The sequence below is a fragment of the Rhinatrema bivittatum genome, chromosome 10 (genome assembly GCF_901001135.1).
Source record: "Rhinatrema bivittatum chromosome 10, aRhiBiv1.1, whole genome shotgun sequence".
In the NCBI taxonomy this organism is placed as follows: domain Eukaryota; kingdom Metazoa; phylum Chordata; class Amphibia; order Gymnophiona; family Rhinatrematidae; genus Rhinatrema; species Rhinatrema bivittatum.
The window spans coordinates 86512219-86532586 of record NC_042624.1 but is presented as its reverse complement, the minus strand read 5'-3'; the positions used below and the strand labels follow the sequence as shown (position 1 = coordinate 86532586).

The 20368-nt window shown below is 43.4% G+C and overlaps 1 protein-coding gene across 6 annotated transcripts in view; it reads right to left on the bottom strand.

Annotated features, from left to right (window-relative positions):
• Nucleotides 1-1265: 1265 nt before the first annotated feature.
• SSX2IP (SSX family member 2 interacting protein) overlaps nt 1266-20368 on the bottom strand; it is a 49663-nt gene continuing 30560 nt past the window's right edge. For all 6 annotated transcript variants that reach the window (XM_029618133.1, XM_029618137.1, XM_029618135.1 and 3 more), the window contains exons 4-14: nt 16105-16317; nt 14674-14784; nt 12950-13085; nt 8837-8912; nt 8560-8758; nt 7633-7783; nt 5493-5629; nt 4775-4948; nt 4434-4551; nt 2274-2424; nt 1266-2098 (exon numbers count right to left, since the gene is read on the bottom strand). In XM_029618133.1, coding sequence (XP_029473993.1) covers nt 2017-2098; nt 2274-2424; nt 4434-4551; nt 4775-4948; nt 5493-5629; nt 7633-7783; nt 8560-8758; nt 8837-8912; nt 12950-13085; nt 14674-14784; nt 16105-16317 — 1548 coding nt within the window. In that variant the 3' untranslated portion in view covers nt 1266-2016. The remainder of the gene's footprint in view (nt 2099-2273; nt 2425-4433; nt 4552-4774; nt 4949-5492; nt 5630-7632; nt 7784-8559; nt 8759-8836; nt 8913-12949; nt 13086-14673; nt 14785-16104; nt 16318-20368) is intronic.

The window sequence follows — 20368 nt, the reverse complement described above, 5'->3', positions numbered from 1 at the left end:
ACAAAAATAACAGACTGCAGGTAGCGCACCTCTACCAACTGCTGGAGTCAGTGAAATACTGAGGGACTGTAGGTGGCACTCTTGTATTTATGACAGTGCCCAAAGTTTTGCTCTCCGACTCCATCTGCTGGTAGGGATACACAACCCACTTCTCTGGACTGATCTGGGTATGTTCAGGAACCTAGAGTTTACAGTTTAGCATCATGAGTCCAGTTTACCTTTCTTGGATATCCTAGTGCAGAAGGTTGGCCACGTGTTCACATCTGTTTATAGAAAGCAGACAGGTAAGAACATGCTGCTGCATTTCAATAGTTTTCATCCTCGTAAATTGAAAGAACATCCCTTATGGCCAGTTTTTGCATTACCTCTGACCTTGTTCTACAGTGGAACATAAGAGGCAGGTGAATTCTCAAAGATCTTAAAGCTCTGGTGGAACTAGCCAAGCTATTCCATTTTTACTTCCATGTCATTTTCTCAGGAATGCTGAATTATATTTTATCAAGTGGCAGTTGTCGGGTAGGATGTGTAGTTACATGGAACAAAGGCTGTAAAGCAACAAAAAGGTAACTGTTTTGGAAGGGGGTACAAACTGTATAAATTTCAGTAGTGAAAAACAGGCTAAAGCCTTTATCGTGGTGTTCATGCTCCCAACTTTCTAAACTCTTAATACCACATGTCCTCTACTTTTCAGAGAAATCCATACTCATTTTCAACTGGTCAAAAAGATGACACCTCAATGAAGGGCATCCCCAAAACAATCTCAACTTGAATATTCACTGAATATGCATATTGCTACCTCTACCAAGCCACCACCAAGAAAATGGTCACCTGGTTTTTTATTTCACATTCAGTAAACTGCACTCTTATTAGTTTTGTAAAGTTGCACAGAAGAACAACAACAAAATGTAGATGCTTTTCATCTTTTGAAGGCATCCTCTGAATAAATGCCTATCAGGCCTTATGTCCATACAGCTGCTTCAGTATTTAAATTTTCCTCTTGAATCTTTGTATGTATACATCAAGTACTGACATTCTGTAGAAAGGTAGACTGAAAAGCAGAATGTAGCTATCTTTGTGCTACTCTGACTAGCCACTAGAAACTGTTAGAGTAGTCTTTGGTTAAATCCTCCCAAGGGACCACAGTTTGCAAGGCAGAGGGAGCCAGCACCAGGCATTGCCACTTCTCATGTGGTTGGGTATGGGTCATGGATATATTAATGGAACCCATACAGCAGTGAAGCAAGCAAGCTATAAATACAACGCTCTTCCCAAACATATCACATTTATTTCCTAGTTAAGTTTTAACATCTCTTTACGAGTTAAAAATCATTTCAGTGATGGCAATTGCTTTTGAACAGTCACCACAGAACAATCCATACAAGTTGGCCTGTAAAATACTGTGATTCATACTCAAAGGAGCTTAATGAATAATATTTATAAACCTTCATAAAGATCTGCACATCATGCAACATTTGAAAAATGTAAACGTATAAAATCACATCTATAAATATAAAGATTGCTTTGCTGAAAATCTACAATGTACATTCAAGTAGAGAAAGCTTTCAAATGACATGACAATTTACTGTACAATACATATCAAACAAGTTTCTCAAAGTGCTACTTTTTGTATCAGAAACATTCAGGATATAGACTCTAGTGCTTTAATTTATGACCTAGAATCTTACATTCCTCCATTCACAGAAACAACTTCTGTTACTACAAGTATAGAAAGCTTTGATAGTTTCAAAATGTACTACTGTGCACGACACACCAATATTGGACCATAAGTTAGGGAAAAAGGGAGTCAATAGCAAATAGATAAAAGTTTAAGTTCTTCTTGGTTCCATAGAAACATTTGTGGGATTATCCCTCTCCTCCCAATCAATGAAACAGGTCAAAAAAACTCTTCTGGATAAAAATGAAGATCACACATAAAAGGCAATTTGCCTTTATCTTCTTTGTGAAACATTTGTACGCCATAAGCTTACAGAAAACTGCAACAGTTTGGGAAAGAGACTAATTCAAACTCATGAAGTCGCTGCCAGTCCATGCTTTGCTGTCAGGAGTGCTTCTCCGTTTTGGTATGCTTCCTGAAGGGCTGGAACAGAACATAGTTTTATTAAATATATTTACATTGAAATAAGACCCCATTTCACCAATGAACTAAGCTCTGCTTCTAGCAAATGTTTCATGCTGTCAAACAGCAAGTCTGGTGAATGCAATGTTACATTACAGAAATATGCTCATTATCAGATGGTGGCGTTGGTTTGTACCTGTCATCGGGAATAAGATAGGTTGCTTTGCAAAGCTCTGCAGGTGTAGCTGGCAAATATTTAGGTGTGCACCTAGAAGCACCTGCTACATATCCATGAGGCTTCTTCTGAGAATGCCTTGGGTGAGATTTTTGATTATCTTGTTCAGGACCTAAAAAAAGGTAATAAAAATCAGTTCCATTCATTTTAAAAATTATTTCTAAGCAAACAGTGGCAACATTGAAATTATCAGAGCCCAGGATTGCAATTAAACCCTACCCAGGACAAGCTTTAGACTGCCACATTTTCTATAGTATCCAGGATTCTTTCCATAAAGTCCCCACGTGTATCAAACACATCACAGTTCCCTGATCTCCAAAGTAATGCTTACTAAAATCTTGATGCAATGAACTATGTTCCCAGTATTATGAGGCAGAGTTCATGACCAGCTAACAGCATCTCAGTTTCCTATAGTAGCAAGTTTCTTTAACTCCAATACACCTATAGGGTTCTAAGTCAGAAACTACATTACAATCAATGGACTAGCGGGTCAAGCTAGCCAATCAGTACACCAGTGTTCTCTTGTGCATTGTATGATATGTTACTCCAGCTTTACCATGACTTAAATGGGAGAAAGCAAGAAAAAAAAAAATCTAAGTAGCCATACAAGCCTTGGTCCCAACAGTAGCTTGTGTACATGTTATTGGAAGGGCCAGAAAGTGTAGCTGTCAGTCCCTGTGGCATTCTCAGACACTTTACCCTGCAGCTACTTCTATTTGATTAGCTTTTGTTAAATATTTAAACCTAATTTGGAAATCACTTAAATATAAGACAGTTCTGGTGGTATTTAAAGTGATTACAGATGCACTTGGTTTACTATGGCCTAATTATTGCCATCTACCTACAATTGCAAAGCCACATGAAACAGATTTTATTCTCTGTGGATAAAAAAGAAAAAGCTGGTTATGCTAGTATTTCCATTATTTATAGTAGTGCTTGTATTTTTCCCACCTCCTTATTCAGACAAAAATTAAGAAAAAAAAAATATACTTGCAAAATCCCCGCTATCTGAACTGGGCAGTTGCATATTAGCATGGGTATACGATTACATTTGTAGCTTGTTGCAGAGAATTTCCATGAGGCAAACATGAGACTTGTGCATCTAACACTCTGATCTGGCCGCTGGCTAAAAGGAATCTCCCTCCTTACCAACAGTGGTTTAGTCAAATTGATGGGGGTTTTTTTACCCATTACTGTGTGTACTACATCCATGCTTAGAGTGACTTGGCATGGTTTGCCATGTAAAGACGTTTAGCAGTTTCCCATTTGAATGTGTGCTCCAGTTACAAGGTAAATCACTAGTTAATTGAAAAATTGATAAGCAACATCCTTGTTCATCTTTAAGTGTTTTTAGGTTTACAAATCATACTGCATGTGTACCTGCCACACAGTATTTTCCCTCTGCTTAACATGTTTCACTTTGTTCATGACTTACTAGCTCAATATATGTATTTATTCTTTACTTTAAAAAAATTTTCTATACTGCCTAGACAGTAGATTCAAGGTGATTTACAAAAGTAAAGCCTTTGTAATGATTAAAATCTTGAAGTTTAAACTAATACCTTCTCCAGGCACACCCATGGATGTGCCTGATAAGTTTATACTTGATGCCACAGGTCCATATTCACCTTCATAAAGTTTACAGATACTTGAAAACCTAAGCTCTATTGTGCACCCAGTGGCTCTGCAGCAGTACTACACGCTAGAGATGTGAATCGGAACTGAAATCCGAACCGATTCTGGTTCCGATTCACATCTCTACACGCTGCCAAACGAAGGGCCTGGATTCCAGTTCCAGGCAGAGCATTCAGTCCTTGGCAGGAGGGAGAGGGTCCTTCTCTAACAGCACTACCTAGAAACCAGACTTGGGATACACAGTCATACTACAGCCAGGTGATTGGCAAAGGACAGCCCAGTCACCACAAAGTGGGGGTAGGAGGAGGAGGGGATATAAGAGGGAAAAAACCCAGATCAAGCTGTGGTCAAAGGCTCATGACTTCAAACACAGGGGCTCCTGCTTCCCAGTAAACAAAGCCTAAAGGAACAGGCTGCGAGGCCAAAAGATAAAAAAAAAAAAAAAGCAAACAATCCCTGATAAAATTCAAAATCTGCTGAACTCACTTCCTGATAAGGCACTTTGCAGTCTCCCATATTCAGGGTGCTTATGATCATAGAACGAAGTCATATTCAGGAACTGCTGCTTGAGCCAAGCTGCTCGGTCTTCTTCAAACGCTTTCCTCTAAGACAAAGAGTGTTAGAACAGGTGAACGGGGTAAGCAGACGAGGGGCGTATTAACACAGGTGCTACAACCACCTAATCTGCTCCATCCAAACCCCAGTAGAGCCAGCCACAGTCCAGTTACCATTCAATCTTGGTTGTCCTTATAAAGCTAAAATCCGCCAGGCCCAGACCACAATCTTAACCTTTTTAAGCCAATATTCTGAAAGCTAAAGCTGAATACCTCATGCCCTAGGCGAATAGCAGCCTCTGTAAAACTCCTGCGCTCCCTTTCGAAGTTTTTCCTTTGCTCACTGAATAGCTTCCACTCTTCCTGGAGCCGCTCTTTGTCTTCCAGCAAGTAACAGTCACGTAAGAGCATGGCAGTGTCGTCATCACATGGACCCAAAAGTTGTTGCTAGAAGACGACAATTTAATGAACGAATGCTGCTGAAACATTTAAGACTACTTTCCAAACAAAAATACAAGTCTAAAAGCTCACACAAGTATTCCAAAACACTGTATACAGGTTAAGCAGCAGTACAATCTAAAATTGTTTTCTATGTTCAAAATGGAGGACACTGCTCTAAGTGAACCAGCTTCCTGTAGGAGCTTTCCTATGGCAAATCTATAGAGGCCTGAACTCTCCCCAGCAACATAAAAAACAGGCTACTTTGCCACTGCTCAGCCAGGGAGGGGAGTGGCTATTCCCCTAAAGAGATGAGAAGAGCAGGGGCATCCTAGCCACCCCCTAGCACAGAGCATCACCTCTGAAGCAGTGTACGAGGCCCTGACGACTAAAGCCTAGCAGATCTCCAACAGGGCAATGAAAGGCAGGGGGCACAATAGCCACCTCTAGTCAATTTAAACTTCCAGATTAGCTTGCCTTTAGAGAGTGGAATTAAGAGTCCATCTTTGGGGGTCAGCAGCAGTTTGCCATATACTAAATATTGACAGCCTACCTGTAAAAGCTGCTGTTGAGTTTTAATCATTTCTTTGCACTGCTTTATTTCTTCCTTTAGTTCTTGTATCTCCTGCTCATGGTCTTCTTTTGAAATCATATCTTTGTGATTCACTGTTCCCACTTGTACCAGTGATACTATTGAGAAGCCAAAATTTTAAAAAGTTTTTCAAAAGTAGCTAGTGAATTTATTTTAACCAAATATTTGCTTATTTGCATAGCAACAAGTTTCCTGAAGTGCAGCATCCCCAATCTTAGATACTCAATACTAGAAAACTGAGAATGGAAACTATTTAAAATAAATCTATCCTGCACCACCTAAAAGCCTAGGCAAGTTACACTAAAACATATACAATACATAAAACAGTGCACACAAAACTAACCCACAAAAATAGGAGAGGTCAATTCAGCCTATTACAAACCGCTTAGCTTTCATGCCATTAGCTGCCAAAACCTTTAACAAATAGTCCTTTAGTTTTTTCCTAAATGTTTTTATACAAAAGTCTTGGCTCTCAAGTTCCCAGGTAACCAATTCCACATCGTATGACCTACAACTGCAGACACCCTCTTTCTGGTCTCACACAATCTTAGATAATGAAAAGTTGGTACCTCCAGTAAATGTCTACTCTGATTGCAGCTAGCATGTTGGAATATAAGTTTTCAAAGCAGAACAGTGGCAGAGGGGCAAATCATGTACTGCTTTAAAGATCAGTATTCTATGTAACCACAAATTTGCATACATGAAATCCAAATAGTTTGGATGTCAGATGAAAAATATCTAGTACTCAGGCTCTGTTCATTAAAGCACTGTCCAGAGCCCCTAAACTTTCTCCTAAGGCTGGAAAACAGATGTGCAAAAAAAAAAAAAAAAAAGGTAAGGCTGCCCCTGAGAAGAGATACTCTGAGTCTCAGCCACTTCAGCAGCCTCGTGAAGGAGAGGGATCTGAAAGGACCGAGTACACAAGAAGGTCACCAATCCCCAAGCTCGTCCACCTCAACTAGACAGGGAAGGATCCACCAGGACCCAAAAACCCCTCTGGGAAGAAGGCTAAAAAAATTGGCTAGACTGCAGAACTGCAGGTTTTGCACCATCTACCATCTGCTGGAGACAGAGAAATACTGAGGGACTGCAGGTGGCACACGTGGTTAAGTAGCAGTGTCAGTAAAACTGTCTCCGTTTGCTGGCAGGGAGGCAAAACCCAGGAGCCTGGACTGACCTGGGTACATACAGGGAACTAGCACTCAAGAGGTTCTGTGGAGAGTACTTTAATGAATGAACAGATAGCTTAAGTTCTCATTGGGATGTCACCCAGATAAAACTGTAGAACTTTACAAAAGCAAGAACACAAGGTTAAAGTTCCAGAGACAGGCTGGCCTGGTGGCAAGTGCTGTCAACTGGTACATGAAAGATCCAGGCTCAATCCATGGGCCTGGCGATGCTCTGCAGCAGCATTCATATCCCTCGCCATTGCTCAGAGACACTTACTGGCTGCCCAGAAGCCCAGTTCCAATTTAGCAGAAACACAAAAATAAAAAAAAAAAAAAAAAGATTAAAGTTCCAATCATTCTGGATGCTATAATTTTGCTCCTTAACAAGCACATGAATTTAATGTCTTTTTTAAATTGTGAACCAGAGTACTGAAGCAAGTAAGCCAGTGTAGAGCAGAGACTGTCAGGAGTCTTTCAGTGCTACTTACACCTGATAAGCACTATTAAAAAAAAAACCCCACAAAATCTAGAGCTTGCCTTGAAGCTTGTCTGGTCCCCATTTATTTCACTTTAGGAAACTGGTTAAAATTTTTCTGAGGCCTTCCTGTAGATTTGGGTCATTGTTTTATACTTTTTGGTATTGTGACATTTTATCATCTTCTACTGCTGATGTTCCTTGTACCTTGGCCAAAGTGTCTTCAGACAAATGGGCACAAAATATGATGAAAGAGGTATCTTATGCTTTGCTATTATCCTCGGCGGACACATGCAGAGGCTCTGGTGCAAGGTTTCCCTGTGCCCACGTCCTGAGCGCCCTATCGCGCTGCCCACCATCCACACTGCTTCACTGACAGACTGCACAAAGTGCCATGCAGTGAAACAAAGACGACTCCACCCACAGCCGGAGGATTTCAGTCTTCTAGCTCGGTTACCTTGATTATCCAATTTCTCAACATGATTCTTTAGCATTCTCCACTGCTGCCGTATACAGGTAGTAAGCTGTTCTCTCACAGTTGCACAGGAAAGTTCAAACATGCTCTCTCTGCTGATGTCTCCAGCATCTTCCTCGTTGTCTGACAAAATCTGTGTAAGAAGAAGTAGCAAGAAACTTCAAGTGTAGCCCAAAAAAAACAAACAGCTAATCAAAGTCCATTTACAGATAGGGCAAAAACTGATCTTGGATATGATCTACAAGCCTGTCTAGCTGGGCATTTACCAGATAGGTTTCTTAGATCGAGACCCAAGAAAATACTGGCAAGTGAGGTGAGTGAAGTCCCAGGTTTTTCCCACACTAGCTTTAATTGTAATCTATTAAACACCCACCCAATCATTCCAGCCTACATGACTGGCAGCCCAAAAAGCTATGATCTGTCCATAAATGAACTTAACACAACAAAAATTACAACACTCCACCCTTGATATTTTAAGCTAGTGAATAAAGCTTGTGTCTGGTATATTTTGTAACAAAGGAAATTAACTTATGAAGTGTGCGCTGTGCTGACAGCAAATGAGAAACCAAGCTTTGGGCATTACAGATTTCTTGTATTAAAAAAAAAAGAAAGACAGATGAACTGTCTGGCAACTACATCTCAAGGTGATATTATGGGTCATTAGAGAAATACCATCAGCCCAACTACGCATAGACTGAAATTACATCCTCTGGAATAGTTTAACTGCCTCCAACATGGTAAAAGAGATTTTAAAACCATCTAAGTCTTTTATGCTCTCTGTTGCTTTCCTTAACACCATACCATGATCACTTGAAGAGTAGTTTCCTGTACTTTCATATAAATCAGCAGCCATGATTCTGCCCAATCAGATTTTTACTCAGGATATTACCCACAACTTGGTTAACTAACTAGGTTGTCTGCAGTCTCCCCATTTATTGCGCTAGAGCCGTCTTTGCCTTTCTGGTTGGGTTTCTGAGGGGCCAGGATAGACATCATCTCTTTTTTCATCTGTTGAAGGACTTTCTTCAGCTCAGCATTCTCCACCATTAGTTCTTTTTGGCGTTGCTCATAGTCACCCAGCAAAACCTTATACATTTCTTCTTCGTTTCTGAAAATAAATCCATTGACAGTCATTTTCACATCCAAATCTTCTTGAATTAGTTTTGAAGTATTCCAAGTTTCTTACTTGGCATCTGTTTTGCCAGTTCTCCAGCCACCTCTCTTCCCATCAGCTCTCCCAACATAGTTCAGAATGTCGATGGCTATCATTAAGAAAAAAAAGAAAATATTGAAAGAAAATCTCACCAAGCAAACTATAAACACAAGTGTACATAGGTGCATTTATTGCAGGATCAGCTCTCTCCCCTCAGTATAGATTTTTAATTCAAACAAAAATGAAAGCCCCCCCCCCCCCCCAGAGAATGAAACTCACAGGGTAAAAAATAAAAAGCACCAACTCTGGAAGAAGAGAGTGGCATTGCTACATTTCATTTTAAGTTTCGTAAAGAGAAAGGAAAATTGGTTCTTACCTGCTAATTTTCATTCCTGTAGTACCACGGATCAGTCCAGACTCCTGGGTTTTGCCTCCCCTCCAGCAGATGGAGACATATGTTTAATGGACTCTGCCCTATACCCAGAGGTGCCACCTAGAGCCTGTATTATACTGTACCCAAGCAGAAAGATTAAACCATAACCAAACTTTCCACCCTAAGAGCAGAGGGAATGAAAACTCTTAACATAATGAACGAAACCATGCCCATACTCTTATCCTGTAAAGGGGGGCATATAGCATAAGAACATTTGATAAATCTTCAGAATATAAAAAAAAAAAAAAAACCAAAACAACCAGCTGAGCAGACTCCATTTCCCCAAGGATGGGACTCTGGACTGATCCGTGGTACTACAGGAATGAAAATTAGCAGGTAAGAACCAATTTTCCTTTTCCTGTACATACCTGGATCAGTCTAGACTCCTGGGATGAACCAAAGCTTCCCTAACCAGGGTGAGACTGAGAAAGTCCCACTCAGAGTACACTAGCCCTGAAGGAACCGGGCTCTGGTGCCCAGACATCTAGGCGATAATACCTGGCAAAAGCATGCATAGATTTCCAAGTAGCTGCCTGACAAATTTCCATCAGCGACACCTGTTGACATTCCGCCCTCGAGGCTGCTTGCGATAGAGTAGAATGAGCCCTAAGACCCACAGGTATCGTACGGCCCTGAACTAGGTAAGCAGAAACAATAGCTTCCTTCAGCCAGCGCGCAATAGTGGCCCTTGAAGCTTTATGACCCCTTCTGGGACCACTCCACAGGACGAACAGATGGTCCAAGAGACGAAACCTGTTCGTGACCTCTAAGTAATGCAACACCCGTTTCACGTCCATCTTTCTTAAATCCCTAGACTCTGTAGTAGAACAATCTAGGTCTGCAAAAGAAGGAAGCTCCACCGACTGATTCAAATCAAAGGAGAACACCACTTTCGGGAGAAAAGAGGGAACTGTCTGCAAGGATACCCCGGGCTTCAGAAATCCGTAAGAAGGGCTCCCTGCAAGATAAGGCCTGAAGCTCCGAAACACACCTCGGAGGAGATAGCCACGAGGAAGACGACCTTCAATGTCATATCCTTTAGGGTAGCTTGCTTCAACGGCTCGGAGCACCAGATTCAGCTTCCACGAGAGACAGGGGTTCTGAACCGGAAGATGCAGATGCTTAGCCCCATGCAGGAAACAAACCACCCAACTGAGGCTGGCCCTCAGTGCAAAACTGCTGCACATGGCTGCCTATGCCCCTAGAGCCGAAACTAGGGGCATAGGCAGCCTACAAGTTTTAAGGGCTGTGGCTCCTGTCACCGGAATGGTGGTCTTTTGTCACTGCCACATCCACCTTAGGCGCTTTCAGAAGGTCCAAGGCTTCCTCTGGTACTGGGTACAATTTGTCCATAGCTCAGCTGACTTTCAGCCCCAGGACTGGAGTGTTCCACTCACAAACAAGATGCCAATAACTGACATATGGAAGGGAAAGGACCGAGCTGGACCCGAGTCCATCCATCACCAGATCCACAGCACTCAGTCGTGAATCCTCCCGAGGGACTTCAATCTCCAACTCTTCCAGAATAGCTGGGATGAGAGGTCCTAATTCATCCTTCCGGAACAAGCGTACCACGTTTGGATCATCACCTTTCACCATAGGCGTACCCGCTTGCTTGGTAGCCTGGTCCACATCAGGCCCCTGCAGAAGGGTCTCCCCATCATCCGAATGGTCTGATGAAGAACTGACCACTGGACAAGAAATAGACCTGAGAGGGCATTTAGATTTTGTGGATCCCACCTTATACATTTCTTCTTCGTTTCTGAAAATAAATCCATTGACAGTCATTTTCACATCCAAATCTTCTTGAATTAGTTTTGAAGTATTCCAAGTTTCTTACTTGACATCTAGTTTGTGCACAGTGGGGACTTATGATGCTATAGATCGGAGACCTCCTTTCCAGGCACCGAAGATGCTGGAGTTGTACGAGGGACCTTAATATCCTGACGTCTAGCTGCTTTCCGGGTCTTAAAGGCCTTGTGGAGCAATAAAACAAAATCGGAGAATGAAGAAGACTCCTGAGGAATGTTCCTGATCTGCATGCGACTCGCCCCCCCCTGGAGGCCCCAGTGAAAAAGGTGGTGGGGAATTCCCTTCCCCCAGAGCCGCTCTCTCATGACCTCTGAATGTTTTTAAGATGGCCTCCGTTCCCGCCCTGAGCAGGAACGGGTCTGATGGCTGGCGCCGTGACTTGAGCCTCCCAGGCTCTCGGCGCATTTTAGAGCCACTGCTGTGGGGATTTCCCCTCACAGACCTCCCTGAGGTTCCCTCCTCTCCCGAGAGGCACTCTGAACAAACGTCTGCGGAGCAGGCCGCACCACGATCAGCAGACTAAATTTAGCCCGGGAGCTCGGTGGTACGCAGCCAGTCTGAAAGGCGTCAGCGAGAGGGAGGGAGGAGCCGAAGAGGACCCTGGGCAGGCCGTAAAAATAAAAAGTACCTGAAGCTTTTTTTTTTTTTTTTTAAAGGCTCTGCGCTCCTTCCTTCTGAGGGTGAGTTAACCGGGCTCCTCGGTATCACCCTCAGTCACTGGCAGTTACTGGGTCCTCAGCCCCCTGCTTTGCAGCCTTTAATACCAGGGGGGATGGTCCTACCAGGACCTGACCCCCCCACACCCTCCCCAAGAGGCTTAAATACTATCCGCTTTTTTTTTTTTTAATAAGTTGCAAGCCTTAGAATAAAAAAACAAACCAAATTCTAAATGCTAATCCTAAAACTTTAAAAGTACAAACTAGCTAAACCAGACTGAAGGGATTTGCACCTCCACCATCTGCTGGAGACAGAGAAATACTGATAGGCTCTAGGTGGCACCTCGGGGTATAGGGCAGAGTCCGTTAAAACCTCTGTCTCCATCTGCTGGAGGGGAGGCAAAACCCAGGAGTCTGGACTGATCCGGGTACGTACAGGGAATAAGCAGCTCTTCTTTCAACCAAGGAAATGTACCCAAACATTTTATGTCCAAAACTGGGAAAAAAGCAGGGGTGGGGGGGGGGGGGAAGAAGGAAAAATAAGTTTGTCTAGCTTCCTTTTATACAACTGATTGATGCCAAACTGGTTAATCTTGTTCAAAGTAAAAAATAATCTAAATATGAAGTTTCAACTATGCTGCATCCTCCCTGCAAGAGAAGCATTCAAGAAGCCACCTTATAAGGATAGCAAAGTCGTGAAACCATATAGAGAAAAGTTTATCAAAAACCACATTGTACAGCTAAAGCCATGAGGAAACAAGTCACGGTGAACACCTGAAACTTGCAGATTCATGGACAGAGGGATCCTAGGATCTGCTTCAGCACAGAGTAGGCAGCTACAATCAGGTGCACATGGCAGGCGCCAACAGCTTCTGCTCCCCTCTATTTCAGCCTAACACCTTAGTAATGTCATGGAAACAGTAACCACCACAAAATGAGAACGTGCCACATTCTCCAGAAGGGGCAGAGGACATTAAACCCACTATAATCCCTGTTTTAGCTCTTTAAGGAAGTCACCATTTCTTATTCACACAATGCTTCATCAGGAAGCCTGTTCATGAAAACAGATTTTTAAGAAGTCTATAAAATGATTTGACAATCTGAACTGTTGGAAACAGTTTAAATAAATCTGACAAACTTAAAGAATCTTGTAATGTCTGTACTACAACATAACTTGTTCCCAGTATTTCCCCTTCATAAAGAATCAGAGGTTACTGTAGCCATGTGTACAGCCAACGTTCTTACTTATTCTCTTATCCTTCTTGTCCATCACAAGTTGATGTAGACGCTCTTTCAGTTTATTATATTCTCGTTCTTTTCTCTTCATGTCATGATTATACTGAGTAGCACGACTTGCTATGATACTTTGCAGTTTTTGCACCTAAGAAAAGGAAAATTTAAAGACCTACGTTTATCTGTAACGGATACTTTGTTTTGTTTTAATTTTATCCCTGAGTCTATTAAGCATTCATTTTAAGTTTTACAAAAGCTAAAATTACAAACTTCTGGGACATTAGAAATCATAGCCACATACACCACCTCCAGAGCTGGTCAGGTGTGCCATGGAAAAGGTTATCACTGCCCGATGCTCAGATCCAGACTGGGATCTGCTCTTAGCACCTCAGCAAGAGACACCAGGGGCAGATCATAAACGTGCAGAACTTCATGTACAACCATACTCCATGGTATGGTAATTACCATACTCCATGAGCTTCATGTACAACCATACTCCATGGTATGGTAATTACCATACTCCATGAGCTTCATGTGCAACCATACTCCATGAGCTTCATGTACTACCCTACTCCATGGTATGGTAATTACCATACTCCATGAGCCCTGGAGTATGGTAATTAATGGGCAGCACATACCTCACCTCCTCATCTTTCTTGTCTTAAACCTCCTACAAGTCCTTGCAGCCTCTTTCTCCAGGTTGAGAGAGATGGAAGATTGTGCACTGAGCACTGGATGCGACTTACGGTTTGGGAGCAGCAGCAGCAAAGATCTTTGGCAGCCATATGCAGAAGCCAAGGAAAGCAAGCTGGCTACCTGCACCACAATGACTTCCCTTCTTCAGCTTCTTGTATATACAAGTGCAGATCAAGCATGGCAGATTCATATATGTCTCAGCTCCCTTTCTACCTTTGTTTTAAATTTTGGAAGAGACTAAAGGCTTTCAGTGCTTCACTAGCCCTTATTTTGGCCATATGAGCCCTTTCCATATCTGTACTGTCTGCTCCATGGAGGCTGGTGTGCTACACATTTTTGGTGTGCTTTGGATTAACAAAAAAAAAAAAAGCTGGGAAACTGTACTATACCAATATAAATCAAATTTCAGCTCCCAAGCCCCTCCCCTATGAATAAAAAAATGCAGATTTTCACATGTACATTGTTTGAATATCTATACTTTAGGCATCTTTCAAAAGGAAAATTTAGAGCATATCAGGTCAATGGTGTTATACCAGTGATTTTTAGTTTGTGCACAGATTTTTCTACATTTACAGCACTCAAAGAGCTGGTATTTAAACTGATGGAAATAAAGAGGCCCAACGGTCAGAGTAATGGGCTGAAAACCTGGGTTCAAATCCCATTTCTTTCACAGACACTCCCTGGGCAAGTCACTTTTCTCCCACTGCCTCAGGTACCCACTTAGATGGGCCTTGCCTCCCTGAATAGTGCAGTAAGCTGCCCAGAGTACTTAGAAAGGTGGGCTAAAAATCCAACATCCACATACTCTAGCATTCTTTTCTATACATTACTCTTTTCCTAAATTAAGAGGTACATGAAATTTCAATCTAATGTTTTCTTCCGTTATATATGCTCCAGTCACATTGCCAGAGCTACCTGGCACAGGGCAGTTCTCCCTCCATTGGGGGGACAACTCACAAGAACCTGTCAGTTTAGTTCCTGCACTAAACTGAACAGACTTAAGTATCTTACTGGAGAGAGCAGAAAGAAATGAGACGCACCTCCTCCTTCTCATTTTTCAGCAACTGCTGAAAGTGTTTGCTCTTACATTGTAGCTGCCTGTCTCTTTCTTGAAGGGCAGCAAACTCCTTTTTAGAGGTTTCAAGTTGATCCTAAAGACAAGAGTATGGTCAGCATTCATTCACAGAGCTGTGTACTCAAACCTATTACTGTTTTTAATACAATAAAAGGAAAAGATACAAAATGGCAGAGGTTAAAACAAAATGCACAGCTCAACCAAAACATTGGGGGCCTTCTGGTAGTCAGCAGAATGCACATAACCAACAGGCCACAGGAGCAGTACCCGAGAGGTCCCTCATCACACAGCGCTATTAACATAAAGACAAGCGGGGAAGGTGGGGAAAGGCTGTGGGGGGCCCCGCCCCCGCACTGCTGTGAGGACGAACGGCACTAGCAGACCAGAGGGAAGAAGAGCTGTGGAGGATGACTGGAAAACCAACTTCTGATATACAATACAATGTGAAAGAAAAAGAAAAGCTGCGTTTGCATCAGTCTTGCAGGCTGATCTCTTCCCATTTCATTTTACCCATTAGAAGTACATCTAGTCTGGCAAGAGTAAGTCATTCTTACGTGCAGTGGCTGGATAGTGGCATGGGCAGTGTGGCTTTTTACCCTCTCCTAACTGGAAATCTTTCCTCTTGCGGCTGCTTTCCCATTACTCACTCACAGCAGAGACTCCTGGGAGCTACAGAACCCAGGGATAAGGGGACTGACAAACGTGACTAGGACAACTGGTCCTGCATGTCAGGCCAGAAACTTAGATGTGCCACGTGCTCAATTCCAGGGAGGCAAGACTTGCCACTGCCACGGCAACCTCCGCCAGCCACGGGAGTGCTGAGGCTAAGTCTTGGAGAAGGCTTCCCGCTAGCCCGCTTTGCCACCGAGGAATGCAACTGTGCACGCCATCTGGAGCAGGAGTCACAAAGCAGTATTGCAAGTTAGTTGGCACATCCAGAGCATTTATTAAACCATCTTTTCCTAGCCCTATATTATACATATAAGAGGCAGTTTGGTTGCAGTTTGTGCTGGCAGCTGGTATGCTCATGCACGGAGGCAATCAGCGCTTCTTAATTACCGTTAGGGGACACTCTGGTACAGCAGCCTCTTGACATGTAGCCCACCTCCACCTGAGCTTCCAGAACTTAGTAGACCAAGCCTCTCGGCAAGTTGAGGTCTGAAGGAAGGGGGGGGGGGGGGGGGGGGAGCAATATCCAAATCACTCTGCCTGCTAGTGCTGACTGACTGGCAGCTTTACTGTGCCCTTTCATGTACCGGGGTATAGGAGAGGCTCTGCTGAGCCGGCACCATGTGACAGGAGCAATTGTACATTCCTCCTGTGGACATTGCAGGAGGCCTTATAAGAGGGATGGGGGGGTTTTAGTGTAAAAATGAAAAAGCAGCTGCTCATCTACCTTTAGTTTACAATTGCTGGTGTGTAAGTGTTCCAGGTCACTGCCTTGTTTCAAGCTCTGTATCTCTGAATCTTCCCGTGCTTTAATGTTCTTCTGGTGAAGCTGAAGCAGCTCATTTATACAGTTCATAACAGATATCACATTTAATTCTTGCCTCCCATTTTTGCTTCCAAGTTCATCATATAATGAAGGAAAGCCCAAAGTAGTCATCTCCTAGTAGGAATGGAAAAAAACACCACATTTGAGCATGACAGATTAGATGAAACGTGAATTCTATTTTTACCCCAAGGCTGTAGGTTATGACTACTCTAAGAATATATGTCTCCACCATACATGTGCCTGGACCTTAAGGATTTACTAATTCATATGAATAATCTTGGTCTCAAATCTTAACCACCCAAAACTCCTAGCTCAGTAAGCTTTGCTTGAATGTACAAATATATAAGACTAGACAATAATGTTAACTCAATATTTAAATCAAAACACTGCTTTATTTTATGCCTATTAAAAAGACTCCATATCAAAGCTACTCCTTGAATAGATCCACCAGGGTGGAAGAACACCCAATTGCTGATTTACAGATCTTTGAAGACCGATTCATCTATCACATGAGCAACGTCCAGTGGTGTCTACAGATTTCCTAAGAAAGGAAAGTGAACACTTTTGGGCGTATGCTGTAGTTCCTTCACCCCCCCCAGTCTGCATTTGTTCAGATTTATAATTGAAAAAGTTCAACTCCAGAAGTGGAAGAGGGATGGAGTGTATGACTAGCAATCTCCTGGTCTTCAGACAACACCTGTTACAGGTAACGCTACATTGCTTTTGTGGAAGAGAAGCAAAAAAAAAAAAAAAAACAAACCCCTCCCTAGCTAAAGGTGTCAAAAAAAGTAAGAAGGGGAAATTAATCTTGCCAACAGGGTGATAATGGTGTTTGGTGACTTAAAGCTCCATTTTTTTGCTTTTATATAAAAGGGCTGAATTAGGCTCCACCACTCAGTCTTTGGAGATTATATTGCTCAAATCTGCTTGCACACTGGGAGACTGCATGCAGATAGAAGCAAATTTACCAATAGGCAGACAGCAGGCAAGTGCCTATGGGCAGCTGCTCTGCTGTGTTTTACATCAGCTCTGATGCCATGCTCCACCACTGTAGTCAACAGCAAAATGCACCGAAGAGGACACATATGCTCTCACCCATGGTACCACCAATCCAAGCACCTGAAGATAAACCACACTGTCAGGCGAATTGTGTTTGTCAATAGCCACACCTGCACCATCAGCTTCTAAATATGGCTCTCTAGTAGGACCACCCTGCCCTGATTCATATCAAACTGAACATAGATATACTTTAATGACCGTGCTGAAGATTGTTCTTGACCAGGTTCACAACCCAACCTAGTTCCTGCAACAAGGAGATTACCTTGTGTGAGACCCGGAGAGACTTACAGACTCTTGGCCCAAATCAGCCAGTTGTCCAAGAACGGGTGTGCCAGGATCCCATCTTCTCAACTCCGCTGCTACCACCACAATGACCTTGGAAAAAATCTGGGCATGGTTGCCAAACCAAAAGGTAGTGCTAAAAACTGGTGACATCCCAAAACTGCAAAATGCAGAAACAGTTGATGCTCTATTCATATGGGAATATGCAGGTATGCCTTTTACATATCCAGAGATGTCAGGAACTCTGCCTGTACTGCAATTACCACTGAATGCAAGGTTTTCAGGTGAAAAAAAAATCACACAAATAACGACTCCTTAGAGATCCAGAATGGGCTGAAAGGATCCCTCATTCTTGGGCACAATGAAATAAATGGAATAATGGACCATATTTTCTTGACATGTGGGCACTGGAACTAAAGCCTACATGGTTCTTGCTCCACTGCCTGTCTCTTCCGCAGAGTTGCAGGGAGACACCATGAACACATCCTGAAGAACACTGAACTTCAGCGCATAGCCATCCTGTATCATCTCCATAACCCACTGGTCTGTTGTAATCTCAATCCACCTCTGATTAAAAAAAAAAAAAAAAAAAAAAAAAAAAAAAGGCAACCTACCTCCTGATCCCAGAGGAGTGTTGGTACACCTTCATTAGGAAGCTTGGACTGCTCCACTACCTAAGCCTGCACCCCTGTCTGGGTTGCCTAGGATGAAAGGAAAGCAGAGTTGCTTACCTGTAACAGGTGTTCTCCCAGGACAGCAGGATGTTAGTCCTCACATATGGGTGACATCATCAGATGGAGCCCTGTCACGGAACACTTGTCAAAGTTTCTAGAACTTTGACAGGCACACTGAGCTTACCCAGCATGCCACTAACCCTGTAGCCACCAGGGGTCACCCTTCAGTCTCATTTGTAACAAACGTACGAGCGAAAAATAAAAGAAAACTATAATGAACCCAACTCTGCGGGGTGGTGGACGGGTTTCGTGAGGACTAACATCCTGCTGTCCTGGGAGAACACCTATTACAGGTAAGCAACTCTGCTTTCTCCCTGGACAAGCAGGATGGTAGTCCTCACATATGGGTGAATAGCAAGCTACAAATAGGCCAACCAGCACACATGTGCAACAGGTACAACAACTAGGGTGCTGTTGGCAAGGATGAGGCAGCCTGAAATTCACAGCAGGTTGAGGTAGGACAAGTTGGGTTCCTACACTGGGAATAAATTTCTTAGGACAGACTGGCCGAAGACAGTCTTGTTGTCCAGCCTTGTCTAGACAGTAGTGAGCTGCGAAGGTGTGGAGAGAACTCCAGGTCGCAGCCCTGCAGATGTCTGCAATCTGTACTGAATGGTAGTGCGCTACTGACGTTGCCATGGCCCCGACTGAGTGAGCCTTCACTTGTCCCTGGAGTGGAAGGCCTGCTTGCTGGTAGTAGAATGCAATACAGTCTGCCAACCAGTTGGAAAGTGTCTGCTTACCCACTGCCACTCCAAGTTTGTTTTTATGAAAAGAGAGAGTTGGGTGAACTTCCTATGGACTGCGGTGCAGTCTAAATAAAATGCTAGCGCACACTTACAGTACAAGGTGTGCAGAGCTCACTCACCCAGGTGAGCGTGAAGCCTTGGAAAGAAAGTGAGCAAGACTATGGACCGATTTAAATGGAAATCGGTTACCACCTTAGGTAGGAATTTAGGGTGAGTGAAGAACCCGGTCATGGAGGACCCTTGTGTAGGGTGAGTATGTCACAAGGGCCTGTAACTCACTTACCCTGCAAGCAGACGTGCTGGCTACTAGGAAAAGTACTTTCCATGTAAGGTATCTGAGGTTGCAGGAGTGCAAGGGCTCAAAAAGGAGTGTGCATGAGCCGTGCAAGGACAACATTTGAGGTCCCATGCCACAACCGGTGGCCGCATAGGAGGCTTAAGCTGTAATAAGCCTCTAATGAAGCAATTCACCAGGGGTTGAGATGTTATAGGGGCATCCCCTATTCCTTGATGGTATTGAGGTGTACTCAGAGGAAGTTTGTAGGCCAGATTCCAAGAAGTGCCAGATATAGTCTAATTGTTTGAATATGGGGCAAGAAAAGGGATCAAAGCCCTTCTACGTGCACCACAAGGTAAACCTCTTCCATTCAGAGCGGTAAGATTTCCATGTGGACGGCTTCCATGAAGCTACAAGGACTTGAGACGTCACTGGAAAGATTGAGTGGTTGTAGAATCAACCTTTCAACATCCAGGCTGTCAGACAAGAGTCTGGTGGTTTGGGTGGCTTAGCTTGCCGTGATTCTGTGTGATGAGGTTGGGCTCAGTGCCCAGATGAATGGGTTCCTGGACAGAGAGGTCGCAAAGTATGGGGAACCATACTTGGCGTAGCCAACATGAGGTTATGAGTATCATTAAGCCTCGGTCCTGTTGTAGCTTCACGAGAGTCTTGGCTATCAGCGGAATTGGAGGATACACATATAGCAGACCTGCGTTCCAGGACAGGCAAAGGCATCCATGATTGGTGTTCTTCGGTCCCTGTGTAGGGAGCAGAAGCGTTCCACTTTGTGGTTCTGACTAGACACAAAGGTCGATGGTTGGCTGACCCCACCTGTGGAAGATTCTGCTCACAACAGAGAGATCCAGAAATCACTCGTGGGGTTGGAATAGTCAGCTGAGGCAGTCCACCTGTGCATTTTGTGTGTCTGCTGGTTAAGTGGCTCGCAGATGTATGGAGTGCGACAGGGCCTAGGCCCAAATCTACACCGCCTCTTGGCAGAGCAGGTAAGAGCCCGTGCCCTTATTTGTTCAGGTACCACATCGTAACTTGGTTGTCTGTTCGGA